The 25,204-nt window shown below is 43.9% G+C and overlaps 2 protein-coding genes across 2 annotated transcripts in view; one reads left to right on the top strand and one right to left on the bottom strand.

Annotated features, from left to right (window-relative positions):
* Window positions 1–1,466: 1,466 nt before the first annotated feature.
* The window catches only part of kiaa0930, a 52,856-nt gene continuing 29,118 nt past the window's right edge, over window positions 1,467–25,204 (bottom strand). The window contains exons 3-10 of the mRNA XM_083757529.1: window positions 15,260–15,364; window positions 14,199–14,276; window positions 13,614–13,715; window positions 9,988–10,128; window positions 9,218–9,406; window positions 7,248–7,407; window positions 6,121–6,276; window positions 1,467–3,804 (exon numbers count right to left, since the gene is read on the bottom strand). Of these exons, the coding sequence (XP_083613655.1) occupies window positions 3,764–3,804; window positions 6,121–6,276; window positions 7,248–7,407; window positions 9,218–9,406; window positions 9,988–10,128; window positions 13,614–13,715; window positions 14,199–14,276; window positions 15,260–15,364 (972 nt within the window). The 3' untranslated portion in view covers window positions 1,467–3,763. The remainder of the gene's footprint in view (window positions 3,805–6,120; window positions 6,277–7,247; window positions 7,408–9,217; window positions 9,407–9,987; window positions 10,129–13,613; window positions 13,716–14,198; window positions 14,277–15,259; window positions 15,365–25,204) is intronic.
* LOC310853557 (microfibril-associated glycoprotein 4-like) lies at window positions 20,890–23,841 on the top strand (the record flags this gene model as incomplete). The annotated part of the gene is made up of 5 exons (XM_083757937.1): window positions 20,890–20,895; window positions 21,494–21,670; window positions 22,173–22,269; window positions 23,272–23,442; window positions 23,588–23,841. The coding sequence occupies 5 exons, from the start codon at window positions 20,890–20,892 to the stop codon at window positions 23,839–23,841; spliced, it is 705 nt and encodes a 234-aa protein (XP_083614063.1).

Genomic DNA, 25,204 nt, shown 5'->3' with positions numbered 1-25,204 from the left:
AGTTGGCTTTGTCTGCGGCGTAACCGTCTTTAAATAAATACTTTAAGAAATGCCTATGGGAAAAATGCATTGGGATTTATTTCCTGGGCCACTCGTTGTTCTGAAAGGGGGAGGGACTGCGACGCTCTATAGACAATGTACAATCACAGATGTGACGCATTCTGTGAGCTTGCACATCTGCCATGTCCGGTTTGGGCAACATCGTTGTGACCAATCAGAGCCCACAATTCCAAGTGAGACATTGAATAGTACGACCTTTACAGAATTGTGAGGTTGCACTAGTCAATGCTGTGTATGGATGACCCTAAGAGTAGTACTGTATATGGCAGTGGTTCCCAAACCTTTTCCATGTCAAGTACCCCCCAAATTGACACCAATTAGCCCACGGACCCCCCATTTGAAGAGATATGCTAGGGACCCCTCCATATAAGAGAAGATTTTATAGCAGTGATTCTCAACCCGTTTCATTTCAAGGACCCCCAGTCTGACGTGCATTAGTCTCTGAAACCCCAATCTATATTGTAAATGTTATGTTAATTTAACTCTGAGTGGCCCAGGCGGTGGCGTAACCGTCTGGGCACCCGACTGGTAATCCAGTCGCAGTGTGCCGCGGGTTCGACTCCCGAGCCCGACACGGCCTTTACTGCATGTCTTCCCCCATCTCTCTCCCGTTTCCTGTCAGCCTACTGTCTGTCCCTTCAAAAAAACTAATAAAAGGCGTAAGCCGCAAAAAAATATCTTAAAAAGAATAATAAAAAAATAACTCTGAGTGTACAAATGGAACCAAATGGATATCATTTAGCTGGGGACCCCCTGAAACTCCAGGCGGTCCCTAACAACTTATACTGGCAGCTGCACTAATCCTTCTGAATTTCCTTGACTAGAAAAAACATATTGAACCGTTACTTCAACATTTCTTCAAGTCAGTTCCAGTTTGAGAATCACGACACTAATAAAGAAAAGATGGTTCAGTTTGTGTTGCATTTTAAAAACCACTATGCGATACGATGACAAGGGAGCTTCTGTATTCATGAAACTGCTTGAATGTGTTCTGGCTTTCACGGTGGGGTCAAATCCAGTAGTTGAAAAAATAAAAAATCTCTAGATGAAAATGTGGATTTCATTATTGACAGGTTACGTAATATACCCCGTTAATTATTTGAGAAAAATGACAAAGTTCACAATTTGAAATGTGCATGGTGAATGTAATGAACAAAAGCCGACGCTGAGGGGACTTTACCCGACCTGGTAGTTAATGTGATTCTTCTGTCTGGAATCTGCATTGGAGGCCGATCACACCGGACACAATTTTAACCTCTAGTGTGAGACTTTTGTAATTGATATCAATGTGAATGAAGCGTTCCGTCGGCTCCTTTTGCGTTGCAGGTGTCCTTCCGTTTATGCACTCTGTGTGCCTCTGCCACCATATGTTGTGGGGAGAGCCGTGCCTCCTACTGCACGTCGTATGCCCAGTGTTCAGGATGTCTACTGACACAATTACAATAATCACAACTCGCTGACTTCTCAACTGATGATCACATGGTTTGGTTCGTTATGAATGTGCAATTGCAACATACATTATTTCTTTTCCAAACCGACAGCGACTATCTCATGAAATGATGTTGCACATCCTTCCCTGGAATTGACAGACTGTGTAGGACCACTGATGAAACACAATAAAATAAGTCAAAATAAGAGCGTTGACTTGAATTTGATCCATTTCTCTCGCTTATCAAACAGCATTTGATAAGCGCATGTAGTCTCACCATGGCTGGAAACGTTATTGTATCGATCCATTCATCGTGGTAGATGTTGGATACTCAAAATGACACAATTCATGATACGTTGTTAAATTAAAAATGTGGGTTTTCAGGTGAAATTGAACTGTACTTTCCTGTGCTTTTTTCTGCAAACTGTAAAAAAAAAATTGAATCAAAGACCTGAAAGTGAGTGACAGGGCAGAAAGGCGCCGCAAGGTGCTCTGCTTTGTAGACCGGACCGGCATGGAAAAGGCTGTGCGCATACACCCTGCGGTTTTTGTTTTCAGCCTGCAAGTGTACAGTGTGATCGACCCTTTTGACTAGTAGAGTGGTTCCCAACCCGTCCCCCCTTCTTACCTCAGACAAAGGCTGAGACCCTCTACACATGCTCAAACGCACGCACTCGTGTCACGATTCAAAATCATTGTATGCATCAGAAAACTTGAAATGGGACATTCTGCATAATAAGAACTTTCTACTTTTGATACTTTTAGTACATTCTGATGCCAATATACCTTTGTACTTTTTACTAAGTTGTGAAAATTTGAATGTGTCTAGTGGAGCGGTTCCCAACACGTTTTCCCCGTTTACATCAGACATGCTCAAATGCACGCGCTCGTGTTTTAGGGGAAAGGGAATATCACCCGTTTTCAACATAAATAAATCTATGTGTTTGTACCTTAGTGCTGCATTGCATGGAGATAAGATAAAGTTACCCACGTTATAGGCAGTCTAGAACCGGAAAATCATGTATTTCTTTCTTGGGGGGGGGGGGTCATATGATCAGTGACGTACGACTGCTCTAGTCACGCCCCACCCGAAACACGGACACAGGTTGAGAACCACTTGTCTAGTAGATATCTCCTGTATTTCACAGGAGTACGTCTCTATCCCTTTTTAGCTCACGTCACAACAAAAGTAAACGAACATAGACACGCACGGCACGCACATATAAAAACTAGAAAGTGAAAAATGCGATGGGGAAGGGCTTCACAAAGCATGGAAAGCGTCGCCTTAAAGTCAAGGCTTTTACCAGAGAGACGTTAAGCAGCAAGATATTTACAGGGGGGGAAAAGCAGACATTCGTTATCCTTTTCTTCACCGGCTCAGAGTTCATCCAATGACGATTCCACTCGGACGTCATGTGATCCATGAGATGCCTGGTAGCCAGGGCCTGTTACCATGGAGAACACCTTTTTATTTAATTTTTACCTGCTAATCCTTAATCACAGTGGTCCTCAGTGGGGTTCCCCCACGGCTCCTTGAAGGGGTTCCAGGTGTTTCCCCAGCTTAACTGTTGATGGTTAGGAACCAAATGGAGCTTTAACTCTGAGCGAGTACAAATGAAACCAAATGTACGCGCTCAGAGTTATACCTCCATTTGGAACCTCGCTCTCCGCTATTAGCTCCGAGATGAGGTTCCTCTGCGTTGGTTTTCCGGGCAGAGTTCAGAGACCGGTGAAATGTACGAATAATTTCCCCACACATCGTATCCAAAAAGTAAAAGGTAGTCGTCCACACTATCAGATGTTTGCAATTTTCGTGTGAAAAGAACATTTAACAGACTAAATAAGCAATTTGGATACGATGTGCGGAAAATACTAATAATCTATACATTTCACCAGCCTCAGACCCATCGCAGTGGAACCTCTAATGGCGGGGAGTGAGGTTCCACTCGGAGCTTTGAGGGTCCATGGCCCAATCATGCGCACCAAACTGAAACCTTGAAATTAAAAAGTTTGAGAACCACCGATTCATCACTCAAGAGCTGGATAGAAGGAAGAGGCACTTCTTGAATCGCTGGTTTCTTTTTTGCCGTCTTGTCCCAAAAAGTTGTACTTTTCTTTTCTTTCCTTTTTTTGTCCTCTCTTCTTGTCAGGTAAAAATGTTGAACGTTTGATGTTATTCTCTGTGTGGACAGTAGATGGTGGTGTCGTCTCAGGGGCCTGATGCTGGTAGGCACTTGGTAGTGGCTCTGTGAGGGCCAGTCAGCGAGGACCCTGCTATGTCATCAGAATGGGCTTCTGCCTTACCTCCAGGATATCTGCACAAACAAACACATCACTTTAATCAATTCTGAAAAATTATACCTGAGGCCAATTCTACAAAATGCCTCCGAAACAGCAGTTCTCATATTCTCAAGATCTAAATAGCAAATGTATCTGCTATTTATAACCATAAAAAACCCCGGTCTGGGTAAAATAAAAATGATCCTATAATATAAGGCCTATGTTTCATATCTGTTACTGTCCTATTGTTCTTTCCATCGACATTCTTACCATTCCTGAAAACTACGAATGATTGGGAGATTTTATGAATAATATTTTCACCCACTACTTTACACCTGCAAACCTGTGATGTGACAATAAAGCTGATAACAATTGTCATCTATTTTTCTTAATAGACCTTTTTATTAAAGCATATTCTCCGCCTCCCGGCTGTGATAAATGTTTTTTTTTTTTTTTTTTTTTACCATTTTCTGACAGGTAAGATAGACTATGCTACCAGCCACATTGACCAGCCCATCAGTCATGGGGGTCCTGTTCTATTTTTAAAATCCTATTTGGCTTCTAAACCAGTGCTTCTCATGTCGGCTGGTGAATTTAGTCATCTATCAGCCACTGCAGGTGGCCATGTTTGAGCCCTGGCCTGCAGTGATGCGATGAAGGGGCAGGGTGACATAGGTCAGTGGTTATCAAAGTGGAATCCGGGGAACCCCCAGGGGTCCTTGAGAGGTTCCAGGGGGCTTGTAGATCGGCCATTTTCAAATAGCCGTCGCTTCTTTTGGGCTTGTTTTCATAGACTTGGTTGCTTATTTCTCTCGGAAAAATCTGACCTGTGGTGATGCGGTGGAGGTGACATGAGGGGACTGACCTGTGGTGATGCGGTGGAGGTGACATGAGGGGACTGACCTGTGGTGATGCGGTGGAGGGGACATAGGTGACATGAGGGGACTGACCTGTGGTGATGCGGTGGAGGGGACATAGGTGACATGAGGGGACTGACCTGTGGTGATGCGGTGGAGGTGACATAGGTGACATGAGGGGACTGACCTGTGGTGATACGGTGGAGGTGACATAGGTGACATGAGGGGACTGACCTGTGGTGATGCGGTGGAGGTGACATAAGTGACATGAGGGGACTGACCTGTGGTGATGCGGTGGAGGGGACATAGGTGACATGAGGGGACTGACCTGTGGTGATGCGGTGGAGGGGACATAGGTGACATGAGGGGACTGACCTGTGGTGATGCGGTGGAGGTGACATAAGTGACATGAGGGGACTGACCTGTGGTGATGCGGTGGAGGGGACATAGGTGACATGAGGGGACTGACCTGTGGTGATGCGGTGGAGGGGACATAGGTGACATGAGGGGACTGACCTGTGGTGATGCGGTGGAGGTGACATAGGTGACATGAGGGGACTGACCTGTGGTGATACGGTGGAGGGGACATAGGTGACATGAGGGGACTGACCTGTGGTGATGCGGTGGAGGGGACATAGGTGACATGAGGGGACTGACCTGTGGTGATGCGGTGGAGGGGACATAGGTGACATGAGGGGACTGACCTGTGGTGATGCGGTGGAGGGGACATAGGTGACATGAGGGGACTGACCTGTGGTGATACGGTGGAGGGGACATAGGTGACATGAGGGGACTGACCTGTGGTGATGCGGTGGAGGGGACATAGGTGACATGAGGGGACTGACCTGTGGTGATGCGGTGGAGGGGACATAGGTGACATGAGGGGACTGACCTGTGGTGATGCGGTGGAGGTGACATAGGTGACATGAGGGGACTGACCTGTGGTGATGCGGTGGAGGTGACATAGGTGACATGAGGGGACTGACCTGTGGTGATGCGGTGGAGGTGACATAGGTGACATGAGGGGACTGATCTGTGGTGATGCGGTGGAGGGGACATAGGTGACATGAGGGGACTGACCTGTAGTGATGCGGTGGAGGTGACATAGGTGACATGAGGGGACTGACCTGTGGTGATGCGGTCGAGGTGACATAGGTGACATGAGGGGACTGACCTGTGGTGATGCGGTGGAGGTGACATAGGTGACATGAGGGGACTGACCTGTGGTGATGCGGTGGAGGGGACATAGGTGACATGAGGGGACTGACCTGTGGTGATGCGGTGTAGGTGACATGAGGGGACTGACCTGTGGTGATGCGGTGGAGGGGACATAGGTGACATGAGGGGACTGACCTGTGGTGATGCGGTGGAGGTGACATAGGTGACATGAGGGGACTGACCTGTGGTGATGCGGTGGAGGGGACATAGGTGACATGAGGGGACTGACCTGTGGTGATGCGGTGGAGGTGACATAGGTGACATGAGGGGACTGACCTGTAGTGATGCGGTGGAGGGGTAAGGTGACGTAGGTGAGGTGGGAGTAGAGTAGGAAGTAGTCCTCTGTCCGGTTGAGTTTCAGCCAGGACCCCACCAGCGAGCGGCCCGTCCCCGAGAGCGAGCGAGAGCGGAGGTTTGTGGCGTTGTGTAGATCTGTGAAGACGATTTACAATTACAACTTAGGGCATTTTCTACGCTCATACGCAGAGCAACTCACATTACGTGACGTAATCACATACATCAAAATGCATAGGGACAGTGTGGTATTAGTAAACTATACCCGGTAAACAATTAACCTAGCATTCGTTTAAAAAATTTGGTCAAGAAAAACAAGCATAAGTAATGAGTAACAAGTAAAATCACCACACAGAGGAGGGGTTTCAATCATTATTAGACAGTGTGTACATTAATTTATCCTCAGTTCATTTTTTTTAATGTTTTTTGTGGCTTTCGCCTTTATTTTATATTTTTCTTTATGGAGGGATAGACAGTAGGCTGACAGGACATGGGGCTCAGATGGGGGGATGACACGCAGTAAAGGCTGTTGGGACACTGCCATACTGGATTACCAGCCAAGGTGCCTGGACCGCTGAGCCACGGCCCAGGCCTATTATTCTCAGTTCTGATTGGTCGTAGATCGTCTATTTTCACTATTGAATGAGGCTGGGTTTCATGTATGATTTATTGTATGGTATAGTTTGGGTCCCAGGGAGACACCAAATTTATATTTTGGGTCTCAAGCTAAAAAAGTTTAAAAACACTAGAGCCACTTAAGCAAGTGAACTGACTGAAAATAAATGTAAATATAATAATGTTTTAAATTCATGAAACTTTGGGAATGTTTTTTTCTTTTTCTTCTATTTGCTTTTTGTTACTTTTTGAAATAATAGTAATTAAAAACAAAATGCAAGAAACCAAAAAATTAAGAAATGCATAGTAATGTGTCTGCATTCTCTGCAACCCACGAAAGGGTCCCGGACCAGTGTTTGGGACCCAGTGGTTTAACCCATTGAGACGCAACGTCGATTCTACAAAAAGCCTTCAAAATCAGTAGTTCTCAAACTTGTTCGTGCCGAGGGCGCCCAACGCGATAATGTATCCGACTGTTTGATGGAAGAGCCTACCATCGTCCTCCTCCTCCCGGAAGAACTCCTCGCTGTCATTGGCCGAGTGGGACTTCTTCATCTCGGCGATGCGGTTGCGGGGAACCTTACGGCGCAGCGACGGAGAGAAGAACGAGGGCCGGTTCCTCTCTGGAGTCGGAGGGGTGCTGAACGAGGTCACCTGACCGGGACAAAACACACACAAATACACTCCATTCATCTCAAACCACGGGAGGAATAATGACCTGCCCACTGTGTTGGTCCCATTGCTGTCGTTTTATGTCAAAATAATCTCATGATTTGAGTCCTTGATCAGCATAGAAATAATAATGAAGAGGTATTTAATAAAAACGAGTGGAGCTTATTACCAGTTATGATTAGCCAGTTAGTATGATTATCGCTTTATTTATTTTTTAAGTCTTTTCAGATTAGATTCGTCAGCATTGATGCATACATTGAATGTGGAATGTTGAACCTGCTAACTGGCATGTATTGGGAACTTGGAACATTTTGGTTAGTTTGTTTTAGTATTCCATTCTCCTAACTGTTGCCAGCCATCATTATATCTTCATACGTAGACACATGAAGGTGTCATTTCAACACACCCAGAAAATCAATAGCCAAAAGCATCTAGAGAACGGGCGTACTAAATGATGGATATTTCAGACATGAATGATTGACGACGACCTGATTTCTGCGTGCGCACACACGCGTATCTGACGGCGAGAAGAGGCCACCCGGTACAACGAAAACCATGTTAGCAAAACAGACCGCGAGGCCTGGAGAGACAGTACTGTAATGTGTATGCTGTTCCTGCCTATGACTAGGAATAGAGGCTTTGTCACTATGGCGTAGAGCTCCAAAACATGGCCTTGGCTTGAACACGCACGAACACAAGCACGTCGTTACAGGATGCCTCGGAACACACATACATTAGTAATTATGAATGCGCCTCTATTGGCAGCTGTTTTTTATTATGCCTGCAATCCCTCAGAATAAGCCAATCATTTGTTCCATATGGAACCACTGCTTCATGTCTCCGTGGGGTGAGTAATCGAGAGAAAAAATAAGTCATTTTGGGAATGAACTATCCCTTTAAAATTTCACATATTAATCCAGTATAGTATCCTGCAGTTCTTTCTAATGGTTGGGCAAAATTGTGATTTCTGTTCGCTAAAGAGCCGTTACTGAACAAACACTCTCGTCTATAGTAATGATTACTATGTTTATACACATCTATTTAACACTTATTTTAACAAAAGAATATCACTCACATCACCTTTTAATGAACCGACCCATGTGAAGCGAGTTCAAAACCATTGTACGTGGCTGAATGTTTGTCTTCCTGTGTGAATGTATAAACTATAAGAATTATGTGTCATGCTGTCTGCATGTTTGTCCACCAGAGGGTGATAACACACAAACTGCCAGATCACCCAAATGAAAAGCCATGAGCCACAAAGCTCAACTGTGCAACCATTAGGTTACCATGTCACAGACAAGACCAAGCCTTTGCCACGGACACATTTGTGACCAGATTTGACTGAGGGACTGCCATTGGAATGTCATATGAAAGCAGGGAATGATAGCTTCAAATTGACATATTGGTTGTTCAGTTTGACCCAATAGTTTTGGAGATATGGCTTATAGAGTAATGTCTTGCAGAAAACAGCGAGTTAAGAAAACAGGCTTGAAAGGTTCACTTCTGTGTGACTGTAACATTACACCTAGCTACATGTTTAAGCATTTATTTCATATTTACATTTCAGCTCTGACACCTATTTCAGACATGCTCTAATAGTATGTGACGAGTCTGCCTGTGCTATTAACTCATTTTGGATACAAATTATTTTTGTTTTGTTTTTCTCCTCTGGTGAAAAGCTGGAATTTGTGCGATGGCAGGCTCTCAGTCAAATCTGGTCACATTTGTCCGTGTACGGACATACTGATGACCCCTGGGGTTAGCCGCTGCGCTCCTCCTCCTCACTCACTCTTTCGTGCAGGGGAGAGTCGGGGTCCTCCTCTGTCCCGTAGGGGGACGTGTCCCCCGTGGGCACCCTGCTGACCGCCATCTCGGCGTGGCCCTTCCCCTGGGGGCCCTTCATCCTCACAAACTCCATGTTGTTGTACTTGTAGAAGCCAAACGACATCCTCTGGGCCATCTTGGCTGCCACGCTCACCTGGTGACGACAGGCAGGAGGAGAATTATTAAGTACTCATGTTTTTCACTTTCACTTTCAAGTCAAAGTATCAATGCTGCTCTGTGTTTTATATTTGTTTGATGATACAGAATTTTGGTGTTATGTTTATGTTATTCTGATGAATTGAATACATCAATGGAAACAAAACTTGAAGTATTTAAAAAGGTTTCTCAAAATAGTAAAAAAAAAGAAAAGAAAAGGCAAAGCTTGTGCTGTTTCTGTCCAATAAAGTATTCAATCAATCAATCAATCAATCAAAACAAAGTATGCACTTGACAAACCTAAATGCCACGAGCCATTCAATGGCTCGTGGCAACTCATAAAGACTGTTTTTATATTTCAGGTTGAATTAATGATGAATGAATTCATGCAACAAGTTGACACAACTTCAGACAGATGTACTGTACACACATATACCAAACATCCACAAAATGTTATGTTTCTTTCTTTTTTAATTTCCCCAGGGCCTGGAACTTGAACACTACACAGTAGTGTTGTCTTGTGTGGTGGTTGTGCGTCTCGTGTAGTGTTGTGCTGTGTGGTGTGGTGGTTCCACTCACGCGGTTGTCGTAGACCTTCTTGAGAGCCTCGTAGCGGATGGAGCCCTGGAAGATCACACCCTGGAAGGTGTTGCTCTTATCACTGGCTACGAGCTCCACACACACCATCTCCCCCTCGCCCACGGTCATATCACTGAAGACCTGCACACATGCACGCACACGCACACACACACACACACACACACACACACACACGTTTGCCATTACTATATGGTACTTTCAGCGAGGTTCACCCATTTCCATCAGCCTTATGCCTGACCCAATTCCCTCACTAATGCGCAATCTTAGCCTTTGCTAGTTCTTAACTAGGTTTTTGCGATGGTTGATGCGATGTGATGTGAGGGTGCAGACTAGCAGACACCGACGAAGGACTGCTGTATCAGCGCCCTCCACTCCCTCCTATCCAGCATCAGGGACTCTGAAGCTCTGCCATGCGTCTACGTAGGTGGTGCACCTCTTCCCCCCTCCTAGCGGCAGTGGCGGAAAGAAATACTAAAATGTGTAGAAGTAGAAGTAAGCTGTTACAAGTAAAAGTCTGGAATAAAAAATGTACTTGAGTAAAAGTATAAATTGGCTAGGAAAAGTAAAAGTACTCATTGTGCAGAATGATCCGTTTCAAGTTTTCAAATCTATAACATTTTTGAGGGGCGCTAGCACCTCCAATATTCAACTATTAGTGTATAATATAGGACAAAAATACCTATTTGCAATAGCAAATAGGTATTTTGGTCCTACACATTCCCACTGACAATGAATGGAAAATGCACATCATTATGTGGACGAACAAATCGACATGTTACGTCATGATGATGTATGATAAGAGCACCCCTCACTTCACACAGGGGTGATTTTTTAGAAGATAGCAGATCTACAAGTACACAATGCGTCGCATTTGACACATATGCCAAAATGTATGTAGGGCTGAAGTGGATAATAAAGTATATAATATGTAATAATAATCAAAATCTACAAAGTAACTAAAGTTTTCAAATAATTGTAGCGGAGCAAAAGTAGAGAGATGTAGTGGAGTAGAAGTAAAAGTATTGGAAATTGGAACTGCTCACGTAAAGTACAAACACCTCAAGAAAATGTACTTATTTACTTCCCACCACTGCCTGCCAGGCTCATGCTTCTGTCCCTGACCTTGACCGTGTCCGTGAGGCGCAGGAGGTGCAGAGGTAGACAGAATCCAAGGCCTTGTCCTGCTGTTCTGTGATTAACTAAACCTAACCATCAATCCTCAGTTCATCAATTCACTAAGATGATGCTCATCAAGATTACAACTTGTCCAAAATGCAGCAGCCAGAGTTTTAAAGGTTTTATGACATTCATTTTCATTTATTTTTCTTTTTTCTTTTAGGTTTTATGACCTCAATTACACCTAAAAAACTTGAACTTTGAACATTCAGTGGATTTTCTGTGGTCTGAAGTTTTCTTTGGGGTTTTTTGGGCCTTTTGAGCTACAATGAAAACAGGCAACACAGTGAAACAGTGACATCTGCTGGCAAATCCCATTGACATATATGGGATTTGCAGTAAGTGATGTCACTTACTGCCGGCAAATCAGAGCACCTGTTTGAGCCAGAAAACCCCAGATCACAGAAAATCTACTGAATGTTAAAAGTTCATGTTTTTTGGGTGCAATTGAGATTAGAAAACCAAAAAAAAAACAAGAACAATTCCAAAACCTTTTTTTAAATGTCACAATCCCTTTAACTAGAACTAAGATGAGAGAACATATTACTCCAGTTTTGGCTTCACTGCACTGGCTTCCGGTTGTTTTTAGGATTGATTTTAAAATTATTTTACTTTTATAAAGCTCTCAATGGTCTCGCACCTTCCTACCTACATGACTGCCTGCCTACATATGTCCCAAACCGCCCCTAAGGTCTTCCACTGCTGGCCTGCTCGCTTTGCCTAAAAAAATGGCAACTAAAAAATACGGGGAAGCAGCGTTTTGCTTCTACTGGACGACAGCGTGGAACAAACTCCCACTGTACCTTCGTCAGGCAGCCTCTGTAGACATTTTTAAAGCACAGCTCAAGTCCCACTTCTACACTCTTGCTTTTAATTGATCTTTAATTTTTTTGTTATTCATGTCCTCACTGTATTGCATTACTGCTCTTGTTTTTTAATATTTATGCCTTCTTTTATTTTTTTTCTCCATTGCTCTGTAAAGCACTTTGAGCTGCATTTCATGTCATGAAAGGTGCTATACAAATAAAGTTTTATTATTATTATCTGAGCAGCCATGTCAGAGCCAAATGTCCTCACAATGATACGCAAGCAAGCACGCACGCACGCATGCACGCACACACGCACGCACGCACGCACGCACGCACGCACGCACGCACGCACGCACTGAGTATACAGTACACATTGACAACCGAGGTGCCGAGCTCTCTCTCAGCGTGGGCCAAACAAAGCTGTTTAATCTCTGGACAAAACCCAGGAAGTTCCATTGATTTGTGCCCTGGACAGAAGCTGGTCTCATTGCTTTAACTGGCTAATAAACACAGGCGTTCTTGTGTTCAAGTGGAGTGAAAAAGCACGAAGCAACAGGCCATTACGCCACAGTCGCCGTACACTAGTCGATCGGCCCTGCTCTCAAGGGGGAGTCGCAGCAAGACGTGACTGCAGCCAATCAGATACGGTCTGTAGCGGTGTCTGATTGGACGTGGACTGTGGGCTTTATGAGGCAGCAGGGTGAATACAACGACAAAAAGAAAGCAGCAGCTGTTCAGACGGAGGGAGGCCCCGGCGGATCGTCACAATCATAAACAAGGCTTACAGCAGTATTACTTTGGTCCCCGAGATTTGTATATCACTCTTATCGGGCAGAAACCTCATATCTCCAATATTTCACCATTTTAGTTTTTTTTTCTCCCACAAATGAAAGCCCTACTTGCGTCATACAGGAGTGTCACAACGTCACATCGTGCCGTGTTGAAATATGATATAATTTGTTCCCCACTCCATCCTTTAGTGGCCGGGTAGCTCAGTTGGTAGAGCAACTTTTCGTTCGTCCTTTGAGAGCCTACACGGGTTGTGCAAGGTCATGCTGTGATTGGCCAGTAGCCACTTTGAGTGGAAGTCGGGGCAAACGCTCTCGTCAGAACATGATTTGCTATTCTATCTCTATCAGGTCGCAACTCCAACGGCCCTGAGTCGGCTCAATCCAACTTTGCAGCGTTCGCCGCGGCAACTCGCTCACTTTGGTTCGCTCTGTGGTGTCTCACGTGGCTCATGTTCGCTTAAGACGGCGAGCCTCCGTCGCGGTCTAGTGACTCTAGTAGTCCATAGAGTTATATATGAGGTCTAGTCCGCAATTGTTGTAGGCAAGAGGCACTTCCACGTGGGCCACAGAAGCGGGGTGTGGTTATAACTTATAAGCACAACCCGTGTAGGATTTACAATGTCGCGGCTTGGGTAACTAAGAGTAAGTACTGGGAGCTGCTCGTAAGTGTTGCGCTCCCCCTCAGCCATCCATATCCCAGCGGGTCTAGCGCATTGAAATATCGGCTGATACAGACAATAAGCCACTCCAACCTTACTACTAAGCAAAGAGCAGATATCTTGATTTATTATATGTGGGGAAAACTACGGTCTTCTGGGGGCCCACGTACCTCCTCAAAGTTGTCAATCATGAAGAAGATATTTGGGTAGCTCATTTTGGACTCCTCCCCCTTGCTGTCCATGGCGTGTTTGCTGGGAGATGCAAAGACTTCCTGTGTGACAGGAAGACAGACTCAACGTGAGGCTAATTAAATTGCGTCGTCACTGTTGGGTATGGAGATACTTTATACGTTTTCTGTCAGACAGCGACAACATGCAAAACTTATTGACACTTATTTATTGCTGATTCGATTTTTCTGATACACATACGGCAGATAAATACTGTCGTACAGATTTCTTTCTTGTCAAATGTAGGCATATCATTTATAGGTGAACATTTTTATGCTTAACCTATGTAGACAAAAACTGTCGTGATTTAGAAGACATTTGTAGAATCTAAATGGGTTAAATAGCTCATCTCCAAGCTCACGTGACGTGGCGCGTTGTATGATTGGAGATTTGCTATTTTTTACTGTGCGACACTCCATGAGCTGTTTTAACACTGCAACTCAATATGTCAGCTAATTCTAGTGGCGGCGTCTCACATCATTAACCATGTTGTAAACCCTCCATTCTTAGTAAAATTGATTTTTTACCTGACATTTCTTCTTGTGAATGTGTATGTCTCCAGCATCTGAGCGAGTGCAAACAGCACAAGTCACCACATAGTCCAGCTGGAAAACAGCAGCGCGTTTACAATCAATCAATTCGAACTAAATATGCCGGTCTGTGTGTGTGTGTGTGTGTGTGTGTGTGTGTGTGTGTGTGTGTGTGTGAGTGTGTCTGTGACCTATCCGTTGATTGCTTGATGGAATATTTTATTAGACAGAAATGCAAAACAGTACGAGTATAGTCAAACACTTTGTCTAAAAGGATTACACCAAACAAGACCTTGCGGTCTTGTTTCCATTGGGGTCCTATGTATCCAATTCATCAACATGAAGGGTGTGTTTTATTTTCCAGGGATGGGGTCAAGGTATTCCACACTTGGGTGGCAGTGCTGTAGAAGGAGAATTCACCCATGTTTCTTTTATAGGTGGATGTTACAAAATCATTGCTTATGCAAATTTCGAATATATATTTTCAAATCAAATCTTTGCTTCTGGGGGGGGTCCAGGATTTGGACATTTGTAGAATCATCCTCAGGTCTAATGTGGTTAATGGTTTGAACCTGTCTTCCACCCTCCCTGAGCCAACAATGTGTGGGGGAAAAAGGCAGGTCATGGTCCCCAGGCCGAGAAGTAGTCGAATCAGTTTTGTTTTGGGAGGTTTGAGCTTAGTCTTTACTAGTGAGTAGTGACATCGAGATCTTGGAGTACCAGGAGGTGCAAGCATGTAGTCAAAAATTATAGGGCTGAGGCCCGGGTGGTTAGCTCAACCGTCTGGGCACCTAGGCTGCTGAGCCAGCCTGACGGCGTGCCGCGGGCTTGACTCCCGATCCCGACAGCCTCTGCCGCGTGTATTTCCCCCCATTTCCTCTCAGACTACTTTCATCCTATCAATAAAGGCAGAAAAAGCCCCCAATATCTTTTAAAAAGTAGGGCTGAATGAGGGCTCCGAGTCCTGAGAGAACTTCTGTTGACAAAAAGTGGAAATTCTGCCCGAAAATTCCCGTATTGTTCTTGCGTACAGTATACAGTATATGTGAATGCAGTACCTTCTGTAGAATGAGGTTGAGGTAGACGCTCTCCTCCCAGTCGATGTCAGGGTCTCCCAGTCCCGGCAGCTTCTTGGAGTCTCTCCGGTACACTTCCACCTCCACCTGAGAGTCCCACACAGCAAACACACACAAATAATTGTGATTAACGGTTTAATTGTGCTTTTGTCATTGAACATAAATAACAATTCACATTTCTGTTTGGCTTTTAGGCTTTGTTAACAAAAACCCCACAATATATGACAAATGAATGAAAAATACAGTACAAAGAAAACACAGGTTATTTTTTTTTAAATCAATTTCTGGCAACATTTCTGGACATATGAGGTTTCCACCCGACAGCGATGAATGGATATACAGTACAGTAGCACAGCCCCTGCAGCTGGGATCCACCTCAGTCCACTAAAGTAGCCTTTCCCACTCTTCAGCTGGGGTCCACCTCAATCCACTAAAGTAGCCTTTCCCACTCTTCAACTGGGATCCACCTCAGTCCACTAAAGTAGCCTTTCCCACTCTTCAACTGGGATCCACCTCAGTCCACTAAAGTAGCCTTTCCCACTCTTCAACTGGGATCCACCTCAGTCCACTAAAGTAGCCTTTCCCACTCTTCAACTGGGATCCACCTCAGTCCACTAAAGTAGCCTTTCCCACTCTTCAACTGGGATCCACCTCAGTCCACTAAAGTAGCCTTTCCCACTCTTCAACTGGGATCCACCTCAGTCCACTAAAGTAGCCTTTCCCACTCTTCAACTGGGATCCACCTCAGTCCACTAAAGTAGCCTTTCCCACTCTTCAACTGGGATCCACCTCAGTCCACTAAAGTAGCCTTTCCCACTCTTCAACTGGGATCCACCTCAGTCCACTAAAGTAGCCTTTCCCACTCTTCAACTGGGGTCCACCTCAGTCCACTAAAGTAGCCTTTCCCACTCTTCAGCTGGGGTCCACCTCAGTCCACTAAAGTAACCTTTCCCACTCTTCAACTGGGATCCACCTCAGTCCACTAAAGTAGCCTTTCCCACTCTTCAACTGGGGTCCACCTCAGTCCACTAAAGTAGCCTTTCCCACTCTTCAGCTGGGGTCCACCTCAGTCCACTAAAGTAACCTTTCCCACTCTTCAACTGGGATCCACCTCAGTCCACTAAAGTAGCCTTTCCCACTCTTCAGCTGGGATCCACCTCAGTCCACTAAAGTAACCTTTCCCACTCTTCAACTGGGATCCACCTCAGTCCACTAAAGTAGCCTTTCCCACTCTTCAACTGGGGTCCACCTCAGTCCACTAAAGTAGCCTTTCCCACTCTTCAACTGGGATCCACCTCAGTCCACTAAAGTAGCCTTTCCCACTCTTCAGCTGGGATCCACCTCAGTCCACTAAAGTAACCTTTCCCACTCTTCAACTGGGATCCACCTCAGTCCACTAAAGTAACCTTTCCCACTCTTCAACTGGGATCCACCTCAGTCCACTAAAGTAGCCTTTCCCACTCTTCAACTGGGATCCACCTCAGTCCACTAAAGTAGCCTTTCCCACTCTTCAACTGGGATCCACCTCAGTCCACTAAAGTAGCCTTTCCCACTCTGCCCCTGGGATTCCCCTGGCTGAGATGCAATGTGCTGCTGGTGCTCACGCACTCACATTCACATATGACCATCCATGCACAGCACACATGCAGCCTTTATCAGTATGTGCGTGCGTGCGTGCGTGCGTGCGTGCGTGCGTGCGTGCGTGCGTGCGTGCGTGCGTGCGTGCGTGCGTGCGTGCGTGCGTGCGTGCGCTTTACACTTTACTACTTGTGCGATGAAGTACAGCATTCATTTACCAAAAAAAAGCAAAAGTGCATAAAGTTTAAGGATGCACCGAAAGGGAAATTCTTGGCCGAAACCGAATAATATATAAATATATATTTATAATATATATAATATATATATTTTTTTCCTACCATTGCTGTCATGGCCATACCTTAAAGCTACCTGATTTATGGCAAAATAAATAGTTTTGGCTAAACTTAACTTAAATAATAATCACTATTATGGGTCCATAAAACATTTATCGAGCTGTTTTTAATGCATTAATTGCATACACTATTCGGTGATATATTTTCTGCCTATTCGGGCCAAAACCGAATAGGCCGAAAATGCATTTTTAGCCATTTTCTGCAAAGAAAATTCTGCAGACGATTATTCGGTGCATCACTAATAAAGTTGAAATATGGACATATGAGGTTAAGAGGACAAGAGCATGATGACATGCTCTTTTTGTCCTGACATTGCTTCGGGGCAAAAACCTCAAAGTAATGACCTTGACTCTGTTGGTACAGCACTCTGTGGCTCACTGCCACTGCCAGGGAGGTATACAGTAGCACAGTGGTTCCCAAAGGAGAACCACTTCAAAATTTTCTTCAGTTTTAGTCGACAAAATCAAGACTGATTAGTTGTTAATTAGTCACAAAGCTTTCACTTTGACTTTCAGTATGTTTCTAACAACGCCGCAGGTCTCAAGACACTGATGATGCTAGATAGGAGGCAGCGATTCAGAGTCCCCAGTAGGAAGATATATATATAAAAATAGATACACTAATTAATATATATCCGGGACTATGCAGCCCCTTCAGCCTTTGTCCCTGTTCCAACACCCACCCCATTACATTCTTGAGAATTGTCTCTAAATTGGTTTTGATATACTGTAGACTCTTCAATTCCAAGGTTTGGTCCTATAGTCATCTTTGTGTGAGAGACACTACTGTAAGCAGTGCACGCATGCGCTCATGTTACCATGGCAACTGTTTACAAGCTCTTAATGCTTTTCTGAATTGAAACCACACACACACACACACACACACACACACACGGCTGAGATCTTTATGGACCCGAGACCGTATAGAGAGGCAGCCTGACTGTACAAGTGGTTCTAAAGTGGTTACACTTTGGTGCGCTGTGGTTTTGCATAGAGCGCTAAAATAAGGACACCAGCCCGTCTGTTTAATAACATTCCTCATTCCTCTTCCGTTTCCCAAATCACAATACCACACGTTGTGAGCTTGCAGATCGACTATTAATGTCACTAGTTTGGGTCCCGGGGAGTCATCGAACGTCCCTTTTGGGCTTCTGCCCTCGAGCCAAAAGGTCGTGAACCACTGTTCTAATTAAGCAGTTCCTTAGCCACCATCTTGTCAGAATAACTCCTTATATGTACCACCCATTTGGCTCATGATCTACTGGCATAGATGATTAGCAGTGATCTCTCTGCCAGGGTGGAGAGAGAGAGACGCCGAGGCAGGCAGGGCCGTAAAGCTTGACAGTTAGCGGTAGCTTTTTTTTCTGTAATAGACCATCAGGCCAGAGAGAGAGAGAGAGAGAGAGAGAGAGATGAGGGCATGGCCTTTCTTCCCAGTTATTTTAAGTGGATGATGAGTCATCATCATGTCATCCAATACTATGAATGTACAGCAGGTGATATCTGAAGCTGGTGTTCTCTTCAATCTCTTGTATTTATTTAACAGCAGCAGCAGCAGCAGCGAGACTCTTGTGATGCTTGTGGAATAAATGAAAGCCATTCAAATGAGCCTGGAGTTGTGTATACCAGTCCAAAACACCATGTTCACAACAATAATAACGCTGTTATTTCTTTATATCTAAATACCGCCGGGCAGAAACCTTGTATCTCCATATTTCATGTTTTTTCTCCATAAATTAGTACACTGCTTCATCATCACACAAATTGCGTCACACACAAAAGTAGTGAAAATAGCTGATCTACAAGCTCACAACGTGTGTAGCTTGTAGATCGGTTATTTTCACCATTTTCAAATGTTTTTTTTAAATAATAACACAAAAAAAAGCTATGGTTTTGGACATAGTGTACAAAGTTTCCACCCAACAGCAACGATGATATATCTAGCCAAAGTAGCCTTACTCAGATATTTGACTTTTCAAATGTAAAACTAATATTTTAATTCGCTTTCATTTGTAGTGTAATTGCAAGAAAGACTACGTGTCCAATCTCTCCACAATCCAACCCGGTCGACCCTCTCATGTGTTAAGCCCCTCCCTTCTGCTGTGATCTAATTGGCTAAAATGTGAATGTGTGCTGCTCTGTACTCTGTAGAGGTGAAAAGGTCAGCGGAAAGGTCAGTGCAGGCTGCAGCACACGTTTTCTTCCCTTGGACAAATAAACGGGGTCCATCAGATAACCCACCTTGCATAACCCATTCTGACCCGAGATCAGATTCTAAAAATGTCAGTCGCTCTTCGATTTTTCAAAAATAGCAGACCTACAAGCTCATATCGCGCCACTCGGTGGCGCGATATGAGCTTGTAGATCTGCTATTTTTAAATAGCTAAAGCATAACATGATGCTGACACCAAAATGGGTGCCCGGTCAGAATGGGATAATTATGGTGCACAGGTCTGTCTGTGCCTGTCTCAGTCAAATCTGGTCACATTTGTGCAGAGTGAAATGTGAGTGTACCAAATGTGGTCTTTGTTTTTAATCATTATAATTTCAAAACATTTTCTAAAAACATTCCCCTAAAAGCTAAAGTTTTGATGAATGACTGAATGACTGAATGAATTCAATGATTTTTCTATGTAATTTCTTGAATAAATAAAATAAAAATCTAAGAAATTCCAATAATTAGAAAACAAATTCTGATCTACAAGCTCGCAATGTGGCGTAAAGCGACGTGTTGTAAGCTTGTGGATCTGCTATTTTCACTAGTTTGGGTCCCGGGCAAACGTCTCATTTCACTTTTGGGTCACGCCACGGGCAAAAAGGTTTGGGAATCCCCGTTATACAGTACTTCCTGTGGGAGGTGGTGGTGGTGGTGAGATATTAGAGACCATGATCTGGCATACAGTAGTGCCCAGTGCTACCCACTCACACTGAGTAACCATATGCCTCAGACATCTAACCTCAGACATCTGTCATCACACATCTGATCTGATCCATCTCAAACCAATGGATTTTTCGTCCTTTTAACTTGTGCTTATTGGCTAAGGCCTCATCCTAAATTGTGAAAGATAATGAATTGGTAAAGCTACCCTCCGCTTAACCCATTTAGATCTGAGGCCGATTCTTAAAAGGCCTTCTAAATGCCTTTCTGAAATCAAATCAAATTACTAAAACATTATGTTGCTATATTGTATACTGTACAAAGAGACAACAACCCAAAAATGGGTTCCCGTCTTGAAGAAAGGTAAAAACCCCAAAAGGGGTTCCTGTCCAAAATGGTTCTGTTTTTTATAAATCCAAATGATACATAGACTCCTGGCCTCTCTCCACTGGCTGCCGGTACGGTTTAGATTAGAATCAAATACTGTATAGTATAAGATTCTCCTGTTTGTGTATAAAGCCCCTAAATGTGCTGGTCCATGGCCCCATCCTACACAGTTGTCCTTGTTTTAACCTCTCCTACTACCTCCAGGTCCAGGTGGGGGGCTGGGGTGGTCCCTGAGAATTGTTAGAAAGTTCAAGAGGGGAAAAACCCACCACACATGTCAAACACAGATGTGTGGTCCCCATGCCTTATCTTGTGAGTGGACATTGCATTGTGGAGATAAGATCGCGTAGGTGACTATAAGTGTCCCCCGAACGTTGAAGGCAGGCTGTGAGTCCTGTACTAACTACAACGACAACCATGCAGGTAATATAATACAATATTTTCTATAATAGATAATACGAATTTAAGACTGTCACTGTCCGGTATGGTTAGGCTGGCAGGTGTGTGTGTGTGTGTGTGACTTAACTTGATTTCAATCCGAGATGCAACGTGATTTGTAGGCCAGAGATTCTGCATAGCAACAGGTTGTCTGAAGTCCCTCACGATTTATGCGGTATTCTACATTGCCACAATTCATCTATACTGCATGATGTATCATTCTCCATTAATTGTACGCTTCACTGTTACACTTTGCTGAGCTGTGCTGTCTGTTAGGCAGGCAACGATATATCGTGAAATAGATTCAAACCGGTGACAATTTAAATCGCAATTTGAATCGTGATGTATAAACAGCAGAGGGCTGGTAAAAAAGGAGAAGAAAATCCAGGATCAAGAGAATTGATGAAAAAAAAGGTTTCAGTCATTTGCTACTGTATTGAAAAGTGAATAAAAATAAAAGAGAAAGAAAATATTGGATTTGTGTAAGAGAAATTAAAAAGAAATTATATTCTTTGGTCAATTGTATGTAAAAATAATTTTGCATTGTGAACCTAGTATCGTGACTCGATTCTGCCTGTCTCAGTCTCTGGTTCTGTTGGCGGTGCTTCTACCCGTGGCGGTGGCCCTCTACCCCCTGGAATGTGGAGAGATCCAAGACTCGGGCGCCAAAGCCAGCGGAGTGTACACCATCTTCCCTGCGGGACCCAACTCCCCACGCCTTGCCTACTGCGACATGGACACAGACGGCGGCAGGTGGACGGTCGGTACCCCGCCATCACCACCATGCACCGTTGTCTAGTCATGGGCCTGTCAAATATAACTCCATTTGGTTCCATTTGTAGAGTGACCATTTAGATCATTTTTGTACACGCCTTTTAACTCACTAAGAGTTTTCTGAAAGACTTTTTGTCAGCCTCTGCAGCCTCTGGGAGACCTTTGGCTTTTACTGAAAACTACTTTAATTTGCCTACATTTTCATAAAAGAAAAAAAAAATCTAATAATGAAAGACAGATATACAATTTATATTGATTTGTCACACCTCCACTGAGACTGCGAGAGACTCCTGTTACTGCACACTCTAGTCTATAGCAATGATTACTATCAGAATAGAGCTGTTTAACATTTATAACACAGAAATATAAATTACAGGAGCATTTAACTGCAGGCATGCTGTGTTTATGTATGTGTTCAAAGCACAACCTCTTGTTTATATCAAATTAGTATTTTCTTCAAGTATGTTCTGGTGCCGGTTCTCTGACAGATCTTCCAGAGGAGGATGGATGGCACAGTGAACTTCTACAGAGGATGGGATCAATATAAGGATGGATTTGGATCTGCTTTTGGGGAGCACTGGCTGGGTGAGATGTAGCTTATTCAATTAATCGCTGCAAGCTGTCCGGAAAAATCCACCAAATTGCAATCCATCTCATTGTGGTTGTTGAAAGGTACCAGTGGAATACATTTTGCACTCTTGAATTATGCAACAAAGCATGATACTTGTCTTCGTTTTGGTCTAACGCCTTTTATCAAATAAAAATAAATAATAAAGATAACTTTTGGTAATTTCATCGTCTACTAAGTCTTATGTGTGAACCACCCAGACAGTTTTTAAGTTGCTTGATTCAGAATTTAGATACCAGGTATTCATTTCAGCTGCCCCGCCCCCTCCCTATACAAACCCATTATAACTCAATTTTAACCATGATAGATTCAACGGGGCAGCTAACATGAACATATCTAAACCGAATCAAGCAACCTAGAAACTGTCTGGGGGGTTCACATAAGACTGAGTAGATGATGAAATGACCAAAACTTTTTTTGAAAGTGAAATATCCCTTTAACCACTGTGAATAGTTGAAATTGTGAAATGCAGTATGAATGCGAGCAAATAATGAAACATATATTTTTTTATTCTTCTCGGTCACTACTGTGTGTGTATGTGTTGACATTTTGACTTCATACGACTGTGTCACTCGGCATAAAAAGCAGATCTACAAGCTCACAATTGTCAGCCCCGAAAAAAGAGAAAGAAAAAAAACTGCACTTCTCGATGATTTGATGAATAAAAAAATCACACCCGTGTGAGGTGAGGGGTGCTTTTATCATCGTACATCATCATACATCATCTCATTCCGGCCTCACTTTTGTCATCAGTGTTTGTGTTTACACAAACACACAAAATTGTCCATTCATTGTCAATGGCATTTAATGTTTGTGTTTGGGTTACACCCACCAAATCTGGACATAGGAGGGGATATCGCCACTCAACAAAAAAAAAGAAGTAACTGATGGAATGATCAATTCACTATAATCAATAGTTGAAACCCTAATCGTGCTATGTAATACTGACCATTGTTCAGGTCTGGCCACTCTGGAGCTGCTGATGCACCAGAACCAGACCTACGAGCTGAGGGTGGACATGGAGGACTTCGAGGGAGAGAGCGCCTTCGCCCACTACGCCACCTTCTCCATCGGCAGCGAGCAGGACGGCTACAAACTCGACGTCGGTGCCTTCAAGGATGGAACCGCAAGTAAGAGAGAACTAACAGAAACCACAGCACGGGTGGCATTGTACAGGGGTAAAGTTCCTGTCCACCACCATGGAGAACTAGGGGTTTGAATCCTCAGCAGTTCACCAATTCAAACGTGAATAACTCCCTGTTCTCGTCAATGCAGAGGATGCCCTTAAATACCACAACGGGCAGAAGTTCTCCACCTACGACCGTGACCAGGACGACGACTATTGGAAGCACTGCGCCAAGAAGCACGAGGGGGCGTTCTGGTTCTTTGCCTGCGCCAACACCAACCCCAACGGCGTGTACATGTGGGGCGAGAAGGACGCTGCGACCGGCGTCAGCTGGTGGCCCTGGAAAAGGTCTAACTACTCCCTGAAGTCCATCTCCATGAAGATCAGAGCCCTGGCGGCCTAGATCTTCCGCTGGGAATTCTAGTGCCATTTCTACATCTGGAATGTTTAATGTATACCATTATAATCTTATAGACACCTCGCAATGCAAAAAGCATTGTTAGCCTGTAGATCAGTTATGTTTGGACACGTTTAGAGGGGCTGCAGATAGATTACACACAGACACGTGTGGCTTATCTTTTTCCTATGGTTAGGATAGGAATTGGTTTTGACCAATATTCGTTTGAGAAACTCTAATCCCAACCAGTGAATATATGCAGCTATTGTCAATAAACCTGACATAAACCCCAGAGAGTGATGAATGAAATACTGTACATCTGCTAATCCGTTTTTACATTTATGTTCAACATTTCAGGTGCAACAGACTTCATTAAATCGAGATTGCCAAAGGTTTATATTCAACCAGGATGAGGATACATTTTTAAACTACGTTTAAATTAGGTTTAAAGTTGGGTGCAACAGGATTAGTGGATGAGCATTATTTTAATCCAGTGCAAAAGTTAAACCATGTCTGTGAATCTTTCACAATCGTCCTTATTCTAGTCTTTTCACAACCTGGTCATTGTGCCACTTGATTCCCATCATCCATGTTCTGGGAGAAATATTAGCCAGAAATAGGCAATTTACAAGGTCACAACTCCGCACAACGTAACGCGTTGTGAGCTTGTAGATTGCCTATTTCTGGTGAAGAGATTTGGTGTAGATGGGAAAAGGTACAGAGCCAAGTTACAGCCAACTCAGGTCCAGTTTACAAAGTCTAGTCTAGAGGGTTAATTCTCTTTTGCAACCTGGACATTATTCCAGCCCAGACTCTATACTTAAAGTTAAAAGTTAAAAGCAGAACCACTCTCTATCTTCTGTTCTGAAGCTAAACTCTTTATTAAGGAGTGCTTCATGTTCCCAGATCTGCAGATCAGTTCCCATCTGCAGATAAGATCTCTCATTCTTATTTCTGACACTCATTAAATGTCTTCTTGTCCCTATTCTCTCCTGACACTTACCGGTATGTCTCTCACACTACCTTGGCTTTGAGGATCACATGAATAATGCCTGAGTGGTTCAGCATATTCCTTCACTATCGATGGGAGCACACTTGGTGGTTGTAACTGTTAAGTCAGACTGGATTGTCAGTTAAATGCTTAACCCCTAAATACTTCAATTGCCGTCCGCCCCAAGGGGCAAACACATAGATATTGGCCGATTCTAGTTGTTTTTAGATTAATCGGCATCGGTTTGATTAATCAATCAGACCGATGAATTAATCGGTCCGATTAATCTGCATGTCTTTACAGATAAACAAGCCCAAAGTAACAGCTTGAAGAGATCTACAAGCTCACAATATTAAATATAAAAGGTATTAAAGTTAA

Source organism: Protomyctophum parallelum (genome assembly GCF_964188405.1).
Source record: "Protomyctophum parallelum genome assembly, chromosome: 22".
Lineage (NCBI taxonomy): Eukaryota > Metazoa > Chordata > Actinopteri > Myctophiformes > Myctophidae > Protomyctophum > Protomyctophum parallelum.
The sequence above is the reverse complement of the archived record's forward strand: the minus strand, read 5'-3'. Positions and strand labels throughout refer to the sequence as shown.